This window comes from Pollicipes pollicipes, unplaced genomic scaffold, assembly GCF_011947565.3.
Source record: "Pollicipes pollicipes isolate AB1234 unplaced genomic scaffold, Ppol_2.1 Scaffold_2869;HRSCAF=3365_pilon_pilon_pilon, whole genome shotgun sequence".
Lineage (NCBI taxonomy): Eukaryota > Metazoa > Arthropoda > Thecostraca > Pollicipedomorpha > Pollicipedidae > Pollicipes > Pollicipes pollicipes.
In genome coordinates, this window is record NW_023596180.1 from 76,601 (window position 1) to 90,223 (window position 13,623).

Below are 13,623 nucleotides of genomic sequence, written 5' to 3' on the forward strand. Positions count from 1 at the left end.
CCGCCGACGTGTCGGCACTGCGCCGACCGGCGGCCGCGGCCCTGCCGCCGCCGCCTCCATATGCCGGCCGGCGTACGGTCAAGGCCGCCCGCTCGGCGTTCATGTCCCTGAGTGAGATGTGGCGGCCGATAGCCGCAGCCGCCCGCCACGTGCAGCCGCGGTCAGCGATGGGACGCGACCCGGCCCCGCCCGGACGCGGGCCGACGCGGCGGCGTGCAAACACCAGAGTGGTAGCCGTTTTGTTTATTGTTATAAGTGCGTAATTTTCTTCACGATCTGGGCACCACACGCGACGTCGGGCGACGACCACCAGCACATGGGCGGGGCGGCAGCCCGTCCGAGGACAGGGTCAACAGGTATACACATGGGCAGACACACTAGTCGCGACGACGGGGCGTTAGCCGAGCGATTCAGGGCCGGCTGTCTCCTGCTGCGCCGTCCGCACCTGCAACAGGAGCACGTGCGCGTCACTGACGGCCGCGGCGTCAGCCACCAGGCATCCGAGCGGCATCCGGTGAGCGATAGTCGACACGGGACACAGCCGGGGAGGCCGCTCACTGACGCAGGACCACGCCCGCAGCGTTCGGCTGGCGGGGAGACCTCGGTGAAGACCTACGAGTGGGCAAGAGGCGGGGCCGCCATGACTTCCGACGGGGATACCAAGATCCGCGATCTGCGAGGAGCGGAGGGGGACAGGGTTTTCAAGGACCGAGTCCCAGCCCGATGTATCGTACAAGCACACTGCTAACAGACTAGACGCCACAAGCGTCACCGTACCTTACGCACCAAAGTGCATCAATGCTGGTCTACCCTGGCGTGGAAAACAATTGCTCAGGTGCATACCACACACGTTCATCCGGCCATCCGCTGAACTAGCCACCAAATTAATGGTGTTGGGCGCGGCATGTCACTGTCCATGGTGGCCAATAGCGTCAGGCCAAAGCTGCTTTCCTGGTCACTTTACTGCGGGATAATATTCAAAAGTGTGGTGAAAAACTGCACCTGGCGTTGAGGAGTGGGCGGATGGGTTAACAACTCATGAGCTCTCTCCTCCATCTCGCTTGGCCGCGCCGTTGACCAGAGTACTGCATGAAAGCTACGTCGCAGGGAAGGAAGGGCCAGATGCATGGACCGAATAACCTGTCGAACGCGGGTTAACGATATCGCGCAAATGGTTAAGTCGCACAGCGCTGCATGCTGCTGGCTAGGCCTGAACTGTAATTCAGGGTGTTTTTGTGCTACATTAGAACCGATTGCATCCAAAGATCTAAGCCGTTTGACGAGTGGGTAAAAGATAAAGGAGCATATAACTAAAGCCATGATGCACCAAAAATATGTTCTATCTATAAATATATGGTATATAAAAATACACGGTGCTAAGCAGAGCAATACGACGACGTGAGAAGAAATATGGAAATTCGTCCCCTTGCTGGTTTGTTCGAACGCCAAACGTAGAAAAGGTGGCATGTTAAAAATACCGTATGGCTGACGTGAGTGCAGTGCAAAGAGCTCCAGGGGAAATTACGGTAAAATACTGCACTCAATCCAGGTGCGATCCAACTTCGAATCTTAGAGGGGCCAAACTCTGAAGGCTGCGTCTTTAGCTTGATATCAAGGTGATTGTCAAGTTGGGAAATACAGCTTAGTTTTTTTTTCGCCGCGCAGGGGGCATGACCCGGCTGGCCAGCTCTGAATAGGCATATAACTACATCGCGATGCTTCAACGAGCGTGCGAAACAGTATAACCTTGTACAAAACACCGAGGGTAGGTTGGTAATCCTACGGGTAATTTCCCTTCTCTACATCCGTCAAAATAATTTCAGCATCCCCAATGCAGTCAACGGGCAACACGAAGTGGGCAGCCAAACGAATATGTTCATTTGCGTCACTGGACCACCAGCAGAAACTCGTTCCCTTCCGGGGTGTCACGGCACGGCTCAGCGTTGGCCCGCTGACCTGTCCCGCTTCACGCGTGCTCATCACACGACGCCCAGTCTGCCCTGCGCTGCTCCCAGGCGTCCCACTTACCACCGAAGTGCAACGCACACGCGACCCCCACCCCGTAAGTGCCCCGCCAGTCGCCCAGGCCATCACCTCCCAGCTTCCCAGCAATCGCCATTTCCAAGCCCCCCCACGCCAGCACACCGTCCAGCCGCTTGGCAGCGAGCCCCTTCAACGGAGTGTGAGTCGTTGCACGACGTCCCCAGCGCCAGAAGCCGAGCACCGCCCCAGCGCCGCACGTCGTCAGCAGAGGTGCGCGGCGCGCGTCAGACGCACGTGACGCGGCGGTGCGTGCCGCGGCGGGCGCCGGTGGACGGCTTCCGGCGGCCGGCGGAGGCCGAGGCTGAGGCGGGGCCGGTGCAGACCGCGTCCGGCGGCGGCGGGGGTCGGCCGGCCAGACCGTCCTGCCGCCGGCCGCACCGGGACCCCATCGACGACCGGCCCGAAATAGCGCCAGACAATCGCCGTCCTAAGCTGGGCTCACGGCGAATGGCCGGCGGCGCACGGGGCGGCCGGGCGGCACCGGCCGCCGGCATGGAGCGACATCAGTCACTGGCCGCCCCGCGCCCCGCAAGGTCAACCGACGCCAGTCGCCGACCTGGCAACGTGCCGAGCCGCCCGTACGTCACGGCCGTAGTCAACAGCCGTCTATTTGGGCTTTCTGGCACCACGAGTACATGGTCACATAGCGACCAAAACTGAAGTAGCACTCACTGCAGTGTAAACTGTCAGGCGCCAGTACAGGCGAACATGGAACACAGGTTGTGGAAAGAAGCGAAGCATCACATTGTGACCGGCAGTGAGTCGGGCAAATTATCCGATGTAAAGTTGTTGTTAGCGAGTAACGTGACGCATTCAACACGTCGTAACTGCACACAATCGTGATCTATACTCCCGCGCCACCGCCTGGGGGGGCGGTAGCCCGCTCCTGGTTCTAGAACAAGCCAAAACCGCTTCAGGTACGCCCATCATGTTTTCAGTGCAACCAACGCGGTCAATGCTGCCTTTTTGTAGGAAAAATGCATGGCGCGTCATGATGCGGGTTGTGGCGTCACCAGCGAATGGCACGATCCGTTTTGTCGCTGCGGGCAGCACTTTCGCGCTTCGCACTTCCATTCTCGCTCAGGATGTGTGTTGTTCGCTGGGATTTTTGGATGCGCTGACTGCAGATGTCATATCACGCCCTTCTCCTTCCGGATTATTTTGGTGCAATCGGTCGGCTGATTTGATCGCGTGATAGTTAAGATCAGTCATGATGCACGTGGTCACACCGGGTCACCCACAGGGTGCCGGTAGTATAGTGGTTGACACGTCTACGTTAACTATCGCGCGTCTGGGAAACCGGAGATACGGGGTTCGATTCCCCGCGGTGCCCGCCCTTCCTGCCAGGGTGAGAGGCAGACAACGCCATATAGCCTCAACAGCTAAGTGCGCTGTAAAGCCCCAATGACATACGGGTCACCTACAGGTCATGCGAGGTCGAGGAATCAGTGTCGAATAGCATGCATCTGTGCCGCCCATTTATGAGAAATAAGTCGGCATCACTAACGCAGCTTCCAGACCAATAAATACCGTAGGTCATGAGCGCCAGAACGGAAGAACGTACCTTCCGTCCGTGGCACAGCGCCATCGGCACAACGGATTATTTCCTCTTGATACAGCAGGAATGTCAGCGCCAATATCAATCAACTGATTCTGACAGAACTGCAGGGATATGGAGTCTGTACGGTCCAACCACAGCGATGACCAGTGCGACGCCTGATGCCAACGATGTGGGAGTGACGCGACATTCATGCGCCAAAACGCAAACCATATGTTTGAAAAAGCTGGCTACGAGCTCCATCAGGGTTGATACAGAAACTCGACGGAATCCATGGATTTGCCGTCCCTCGTAGTCCTGCCAAGTGAGTGAGTTTGGTGACCGAAGTACGACGAACAACGCGAGTCTGAGGCGGGCATTGTTTGCAATAATCTGGGCTATAAGTCCGCGCTATATTCATGGCCTAGCTAAAGCCACAGCGTCTTGCATTCGAGGCCAGTTTCGGAAAGGTGACATTGGCCGTATCCCGGTCGACTACCGACGAGCACACGCGTCAGGGAATTTTGTGGTACGTTACAGGAGTCATAGACGACGCATTCACCGAGGTCGTGCAGACTTTACTCCCTCCTCTGCGCCGGTTGCCTGAGATCGGAAACAAATCCTCACAACGTCCTCAAAACGAGTGGATCCATTTTTTTCACACGAGAACGTGTGACCGTTTGCTTTGATCCAATCACACTTTCTGTCTATACGAGGCTCCATTCTCTCCTGCGTCACGTTCTGTTGGTTCCGCGTCGCTGCGTTCCCGGATCGTCGGAAACTGGACCCGGTTTGAATCCATGTTTTCAGTGCTTTTGCAATTTACAATTTGACCTTTTTACGTTAATCCAATGCAAAGTGGAATCGTGGTGACACTAAAGTGTGGCAGGAAAAACTCCTCTCTTCAGACGAGGCTACACGTCCGTGCAAATGCCTAACCATCGACACGCTACTTCTCAAGAACTCGGATTATTGTTGCTGATAACTGCACGAAACTGAGACCAGTGGTTACAACACTATTAACTTCTGTAAAGCATGACGGCCGGGTAGGGTCGCTCGAGTCAAAAATTGGCTCATAAGTCAACTACGACTTCACCGGCCCGTGGCCTCTCCTATAAAAACCTGCCGTGAGTTAACAACACCGTTATAATGAAGGCAATCGCGAAGGTCTTCGAAAGCAGCTGAAAACAAACTGTGACGTTTACAAGGATCCATCCTCAAATGCAGGGCATGCCGTTGTACATCTAGCAAAGCTTTGGAAAACTTTCTCCGGGATTCAGTAGCGTATCCCACCCTGCTCCTAGGCCTGTTCATGTTCCTGATTCACGGTCTCAGTGGCTGTGAGGATAAATACAGTAAAAGCCGTGGCTACTCATCCGTCACGGAAACAGCATTCGCGACACGAAACGTGGTAGCTTGTTGGGTACAGGCATGACTTTAACCACTGGGGGAGCAAGGGGCATGTTCTCCCAATTTTCCCCGAAGTGGATTTTGCCCCCTCCCCGGTTCGGACAGTACAATGCACGCTTTTGACGTGTCTGCATTCGAAATACCACTTGCCGACCACACTGCCTCCTTCCCTCCCCCCCCCCCCCCCCCGTTCTGGTCTGACCTTCCAATCCTAATATGCTACCCATTCTCACAGACGTGGCTACGCGCATGGCTGTAGGGACCCAAAAACATCACGTCCTGAACAAAATGTGACCGTATCAGATCCCGTAACTGATAGTGAATGCAATTTGATTTTTTTAGGTAGGCAATACGCTGAACTCAAATTATGTACTCAAAGCTGGTGGAGCAACAGCACAGGAGAATCGGAAGCAAACAAAATCACAACAATTTATCTAAAAACACAACGCACTCACTGTTCCCCCATCTTCACGACTGATGAACTTCACAGCTAGCGGCCTCATAGCCGGGTGGTGATGTCATTCGCATCGCTCAGTCGTCACTGTCAGCAGCGCCTAGCCAGCCGCAATTTCAAGTGTTGTTCTCGCTCGATCCCTGCCGTGTGGGGGAAACCCTCCTCAAAATGTACACGTCGCCTCGGCCCGCAAGGCGAACCGGTTCAGAGACCACAAAGGATTGAACAAAAGCTAGCTTGTGCGGCCGGACGCCTTTCAGCCGAGCGTCGAGGCCCGACGAGTCGACACGTCGCTTGTCGACGCTAAACGGCCGCGATTAGCGGCGGGCGTGACGTCACATGTCGCACGCAGGCTTACTGCCCGTCGGGTGTCGTGACTGGCGCCCGTTAAGTGCCATCCAGTGCGACAGCGCGCCGCGCGTCCGCAAATGGGTTTCCGCAGGCCGTTCAATGATTCCAGCGGGCGGCGGCCGGGGACGTCCGTCGCCACGCGACCGTCCGGCGCCGGAGGCCCTGTCTCTTCGATGACATCTGCTGCGCTAATGTTCACCTGCGAGGCGTTCAGGACACCACAGGACCCACGGACCGTAGCAGGTGCGTGTCTAGGATTTGACGTCCGGGTCGACGATGACCTGGGGGTGCACATGCCGATCACTTATGGGGATAAACTGTCTAATAACGAAATGGCCGCTGACGCTCAAGAGGGGGGGGGGGGGAGGGAGAGAAGACTGTAGGCTTCATGGAGGCTAGGATCCATACGGTCTCACCCTGTCGACGCCTGTAAGCCGTAGATACCGAGCTTTAGGTCGCCGCAACACAGTATCGCAACCTCCTTATTCATGTCACCGGTTTGCTTCGTTTTTAACACAATAGCAAACCGGATGATCATAGATCACTCCTCGTAAACGAGATGCAATGAACGTAACACTTTTTGGGCGCATTTCCGATGCGCGTTCCGATGCATACCGATGCTTGGATGCGCATTTTTACATCAAACCGACTATAAATAGACACGATTTGTCAGCACTATTGCGGTCGGGCCCGGTTGTTATGTGAACGAAAGGGAACTTTTCAGCACCAGAACTGTCCGTCACAACCACGCGTCACTTCACATCGTAACTTAGTCTTTTCATTTCCTTGACTTTGTGGCCCGTCGTGAGGTCCGTACATTTCCGATCTCGGGTGGGACCAGGGAAACGGTCAAGAAGCCGGAGGCACCCGGCGAGAGACACAACGAAGGACAATGTGAGACTAACAGGTGACACACGCTCCCAGACGCACGTGCCTGCGCTGCTGACTGCATGATCCGGCCTGCTCGCCGCTGCCGCTTGCCGGAACAGGATGCGCCGGCCCACGCGAACCGAAATTAGACAACCTGCCAGGCTGACTGAAAGACCGTATTTGTCGCTGCACTTTATTGCTAGAACGCAATAAGATACAAGTAATGCTATAAGCCGGTCTTATACAGCCATGCTGCACGAAGTTCACATGGGATGAAAGTAATAAGTTTGGGTTGGCAACGGTCGTGCCTTACCGCTAGTTGGTGGCAACAGCTAAGGCAACGGTGGCTGAGACGCGAAACCAAGTCTTAACATTTGATTAAATTTCGCCCGAACATTATCAACAAGATTTTGTCAGGCACCAAATGTGTGCGCATGTAATCACGACCAGCCCTTTCCGGCATTGAAATTGGTTGACATTATTTGCGTTGTTGTGTTTGCGCTACTTGACCCGATTTTGGGGTGCAATAGACAACTAATTCAAAAACGCAGTTCAAAACTTCGACCCATTTCAGTCATAAATGAGACTTTGCGGACAACTGAAACCTCCGCCTTCGTGTGGCCGTAATGAATTCCGCTCCGAAACAAACAAACAAGTTAGTTGGCAGACAAGCGTTAAAACACCCACTACGCAAAACAACGAAGCAAGGTGCATCCCTAGAATGTCAAAAACTTCCGTATTCTGCGTTTCATTCAGCAATGGTGTCAACCAAGCGATCAGCACCCGTGCCGCACGTCACATGCATACTTGTTTTCTCACGCCGCCGAAGGAGTGACAATTAGCCTCATCAGCCACCAGCTACATCTTTTTTATTGGTACGTGTCATGAAGCCTTGCGAGTGTTCTGACGTGTATCTACTAATCTTCCACCATATCCTCACTTAAACATGACGGACGTCTGCGGTGTGCCACCCCCGCGCAGCGTACCTAAATACCGAGCAGAGCCCAGCGCTGCTCGGGAGGGTGCAGCTGAGGCCCGCGGCAGGGCGCAGCTGAGGCCCGCGGCAGGGCGCAGCTGAGGCCCGCGGCAGGGCGCAGCTGAGGCCCGCGGCAGGGCGCAGCTGAGGCCCGCGGCAGGGCGCAGCTGAGGCCAGTGGCAAGGCGAAGCGGAGCCCCGCGGCAGGGCGAAGCGGAGCCACGCGGCAGGGCGAAGCGGAGGCCCGAGGCAGGGCAGTGGTCTTCCGAAACGAAAAGGGGAAATGAATTTTCAGGTCCTTTCGTACGGATTTACACAAATTTTTGGGCTAAGTGCGGCCAGATCACGATCTCTTTCTGACATTATGGCTGTCGATAAACCTCTTGAGTCGTCACAAGACTACTTCCAGTCATTTTCGTCGCTATTGCCTACATTCATTGCCCATCGCAACTCCAGTATTACGGTAATGCAAGTTGGCAAGAACTCCGCGGTTCCCATCACTGCTCGAGACTCCCCACCATTGGCCGGAAGGCAGCTCACCGCAGTCCTCAAGACAGCTACCAGCGACATGCTCTTGACGGTGTCCTCCGTCCGCCCGGGCCGCAATCCTGTTCCGGCCACATCCGGCAGTCGGGGAGTGCACTGGCGCCGCCAGTCTCGGGCCGGCGGCGGACAGAAGAGCGGACGGCTACGTACACAGCACGCCACCGAGTACCGCCTTCATTTGCCTGATGAAGCCACGTGGTGCGGAAGCTGCCCAGACCCTGACCGGCGGCTGCTCAGCAGCTGACGTCCGTGTCACGCGGTTGGTGACAAGATCGGAGGACCACTACTTCCCCAATATAGCTCGCGCGTCAGACCACGGCCGCAGACTGAGCACATTTACGCCCAGCCCGGTCGCCGGCTTCGGTGATGTCGCACCTCCAGAGTAGTGCGATCGTCCTCCATAAGGCCGACGCCTCTTGGGGCTTACGACATTCGTCGTAAACATGCACAGTCCTTCCTTGAAAGTCATAGTACCACACTGGGAAAATACCTCGCTGAGCAGGCAGTGCGGACCAAAGGAAATGTTGTCGATATACACTGAGCGGTTACCAGCCAGAAGAACTTAAACATGTTAACTGAGCAAACGGTACACGGCATCAGCTGCTTCGTGTAACTCCGTTACTGATCACCGCATGTGTTGGGTGTGTATATGTTTGATAGCTGTTGTGCAGCAAACTTAAGGTGTTAAAAAAGCTTGATCCACATAATTTTTTAGATGACTGAACAGCAGGCGTGAACCCTTTCAGATAAGTTTGTCACCCAACTATGTGCAATGACATGGAATGCTGTTGATCGTACGTGTCGTGCGCTTAAGTTACCTGTTAGCACGAATAATTCACGTGTTGGTGGAGTGATTTGTCGTGAAAAGGCTTTAGATGTGATCTACACGCTTAATTAGTGCTAATTCAGATTGTTTTGGTCGTGAAAGTATACTGACCAATGCCCTGCTTGTCGGCGCAACTGTTTTCTGTTAAAAACAAGACAAAACAAAGAAAAGCTGTGAAAAGCTCTGAAAAATGCGGAGAACATAAAAACATCTCATCCAAAGGCAGCTCTTTGTCATTGCGGCTCTACGACGCACTCAGCTGCTGAGGCTACGTGGCGTCGCCTGCCTCTAACCCTGACATACAGGGCTCGCACCGCGGGAAATAATTGCATCCCGTATCTCTGGTTTCCCAAACGCGCAACTTAACCACAACACTGCCAATATCACAGGTTGTTATCTACCGAGCACGAAACGCTGGAAGATCAGCAAACATCACACACATTACTAAGCATAACAATCCACTGCATTATGCGGCAGGTTTAACCTAAAGCCTTCCAGTGCGCTGGACCTACCATTAACTTGAATGTGGAATCTGCTGAATAGAAGCCATTTCCATAATGCAGCTGGCGAGACGACGCAGTCTAATACTCAAAGCTTTTGATACAAAACAGACACTAACATAGCTATTCCGAGACGTGCCGGACACGGCACTGACTATTCACATTATAAAGCCAAAATCCGCAAGCAAATAAAAAGAGACTGAACAACCTCATATCTTTGCCATTCTGTGACTCAAATACAAGACGCACCTTTTGTTGCATGAAATAAAATGTCTGGCGAGATTTCACAAGACCAACTTTACTGTTCCCCGCAAGAACGAATATTCACATTTGTATATATATATATATATATATATATATATATATATATATATATATATATATGCCGTGCATCATGGCAATCATGACACAGAAAACCTGCTTCCCGCTTGTGCTAAAATCACCGTTATCAGTTATGTATGACACAATGACAATACCCAAACTGGCAGCCTATTACTTCAAAAATAATGACGACATGTACACACAATCGCCCCAGACAAAACACCATGCAGACCGACACCACTTTCCAATCAAACCAAGGCAACGATAAGATCAGCGGTGTGAAGCAGTGCGGTAGGAGGGCAGCTTTCATAAATGAACACGACGCAAATACATTGTCGTCTTTCGAGCACTTTATATTCAACCACTAGTAGTGAAACTAGCATACAAGCGCAGGCATCTGTGGGAGGAGGGGGGGGGGGGGGGGGGGGCATTTCAACCCGCCAATGCACGACGAACTAAAGCGAAAACGAAGAGAAATCAGGAATAGGATGACAGGAGTGCTAGAACACGACGATCTTACATTGGCAAATCGTTCAAAACATTCAATACTGCCCGTTCCCAGTGTTCGACATCTCCCAACCACCGATAACACCGCGAGGAAAACGTGGCGAAAAGGTGGGGTGATTGGTGGTAGAAGCTAGGGTTGACGGGAAGCGAGAGGATTGCTCGGTAAATATGCTCGCTCGTCGTTTTACGGCCATGATAAGATCTGCACCGCGCTGACAGCCCGACAATGGCAGATTACACGATGATATAATGCGCTTCACGGCGTGTCATAACTCTGGACATCGCGGAGAGGGGCTCCGGAGGAGTTTTAGTCTATCACATTTGGTGACACAACAAAAGAAAACTTAAATCGCGGAAAGTTAACGTTATATGGAGATCGGGCCGAGTAGGAACAATCCATGAAGACTGTGTTATATCTGACACCTACACGTGGCACTAGATGGAGACCGCTGGGTTAGTGAGATGTCCTTTATTGTGAGATATGGTGGAATGGGGTATTGGAATACAAAGCAATTCAGCTAAGGAACTAATGCAAATCTGCAAAAGTGGAATTGTTCAGCCATTTTATACCCGCGAACTTCTAATGAAACAAAAGTAAAGCGCGGGGCAATTGGCGATGGGGGGTATGAATCGGGGGGGGGGGGGGAGCATGTCAGAAGACAAGGTGGTCAAGTTGGGTGGGCTTAACGCGCGCCTACATTTTCTTTTTCGTCATATTAATTCATTTCTATTATTTCTGTCTATTCATATCATAATCCTATGGAAAATATTTCATTTTGGGTAATTCATGTCGTACCACGTTCCACGAAAGAAAAGATACGACTGCATTCAGTTGCATGCATTAATGTGCTGGAACAGGGGCATAATTCGGAGGAGCTGTTTTTTGACTGCAAAAAAGAACCGCACATCTGAAATGCTGACACTTTTGAGTCTTTTATACGGCAGCATGATATGCACTAAAACCCTGGCATAATGGAAGTACCGGCATATGAAACTCACTTCGCAAAGGGATAGTTAATTTCAGCATTGTTAGTGGCAAACAAACTGCAACAAGGACAGCAAATGGTCAATAGTGACTGGCGCCGGCACAGACGTGTCAGGACCGGCTGAAAGCCGCACCCGAGCCGCTGCCGCCCTGAACGAATTACAGCACCGTAGCACAAGCAGCATCAGTTTTTCCGGGAGAACCTCGCCTCGTCACCTTCCTCTCCGCTGCCCCAACAGCTTCGCCCACCGCAGCAGGAGGCACTCGATGGGCGATAGACGGGTACCCACCTTGACCCGGTCGGCTCGCACCAGGTACGGCTCGTCGAAACTGTGCTGGCAGTTGGAGTAGCCCATGCCGAGGCCTGAGCCCAGGCCGAAGGTCATGGGCCACGCCCGTCCTGCGGAATGGCACGGCCCGTCAGGTCACTGGGGACAACGAGGTTCCAGGCCGAGAAACGCCATCAAATCACTGGAGCCAGCTCCCCGCACCACGAAATCTCCTTCTCCTGTTGCGAACGAGGCCACGGGCAGAGTAAGCCTTACCTAAGCTTTGATAACATTTTCAACTTAGGCGATTCGGTCGCGTCGTCACGCCTTCACGAAGGCAATATCTTCGCAGCGACTGATCGACTATTTACGCCATTTTCAACAAGAAATACATTGCTCTAAAATAGTAGTGCAGAAATTGCTGTGAATACGCGTACAAACTGCTTGGCCAGACGGTATTTTCCTGCAATACCGCAATATCACGTCCCAAATTTGATTACCATGGAAAATGAAAACCTTCAGATTGGGAGAAATTGTATGACTAGGTAGAAACTAGGTGAAGATCTCGATCGCCCGACGTTGCAGCGGCACAAGACAAGCTATTACTGACGCAAGAGAGAAGGGGTAAATGTACTGGCCAGCGCGGATCAAAGTGTGCGAATCAGCACGCAGCCTCTGTGCGCAAATCATGAACCGATTAGCTTATGAGGCCTTTTTAGGACAGAAAATGCCAGTGTCCTATGCCTGCCCACTTTGGATGTAAAGCAACACCCTTTGAGGAGGAATCTTTCACTCCTCTTCCCCACATATTATGTTAATTTTTCACTCCAACCTGATATTGCCTAACCACACATACTTAACGCACATTTCCCTTCCAATGGTATTAAAATGATATCCGAGTCGGACCCACTTAAAACTATCAAGTGTAAACAGGGCTCCACAGAACCTGGACACCTATGGCTACATCGTGCCCCACCTACATCTGAATCCTATAACGCTTATGTATGCACAGAGTAAGGGTACTAGGTACAATCAAGTGCGAGAGCCCCAGTGTCCCCAGCCGCTTGCATTTATCAATCTTGGTTTGTTTACAAAATGCATAACAATCTTCAGCTTTGTGCGAAATACCAGGTTTTCTTGGATCCCCAAACTACGTAAATATCATGTGAGCAAAGCAAAGTCTAGTACAAACACCAGCAAAGCATGTTAGATAATTTGGATCGACGTAGGTATTTTTTCCGAAGAAAGTTGACTACCCACTGCACAACTCTCTAAATGCAGGGGTGAAAAAATCAAGGCATGCATTCTGAATGAAATTTAAAAGCTAAATGTTGCCATTTCAGCCCTCATTTGTACACATTTATAGTCAACTGTGTTGATTAAAAACTTTTACCGTGCAGATTAAGTTTTTATGCTTATTTTATCATTTTTGTTTACCTTGGTTTCATACAGAATTGATACATTCATTTTCGATAATCTGTAAAGACAGCTAATGCCTAAAATGTTTACCAATTTCTCTGCCAAATTTTCTAACGGCAAACTTGACCATGATTCATAAATATATCGAATTAATTCGCCAGCTGTCCAAGCATGTTTGATATGCACCCAAGAGTGAACAATTCATAGGGAATGAAGGACACAATTTGAAGCAAGAAAATCATCTTAAAGCCACTTTTGCCTTGCTAGACCCCTAATTAGCCTTTAAGTTGTTTATGGCGTGGCTCGGTAGTGATAATCTAAGCTATTCCAGCCATTTGGATAAGCGACAAAGATTACACTAGGCAGTATGTTCCTAAAAACAAAATGTTGACCATGGGTCATTTTAAGTTAGTGACCTATTCTGACCTATAAGGAGTCCATAGAAGGTGTATAATGCAGTTCCTGCCATCAATATGTTCGAAATGAGCACCAGAAACCAGCCCCTACAGCAAGTCCGAGTAATGAAAACAGGTCGGTTTTGACCTCGATCTGACCTTTACGCCTGGCCCTAGGTAAATGCAATTTGTTTATTAAATTGTTGTGTTACCTA

At 51.7% G+C, this 13,623-nt stretch overlaps 1 protein-coding gene across 1 annotated transcript in view; it reads right to left on the reverse strand.

Moving 5' to 3' along the window:
- Positions 1-228: 228 nt before the first annotated feature.
- LOC119114663 (MICOS complex subunit Mic10) overlaps positions 229-13,623 on the reverse strand; it is a 28,238-nt gene continuing 14,843 nt past the window's right edge. The window contains exons 3-4 of the mRNA XM_037238691.1: positions 11,616-11,725; positions 229-445 (exon numbers count right to left, since the gene is read on the reverse strand). Coding sequence (XP_037094586.1) covers positions 398-445; positions 11,616-11,725 — 158 coding nt within the window. The 3' untranslated portion in view covers positions 229-397. The remainder of the gene's footprint in view (positions 446-11,615; positions 11,726-13,623) is intronic.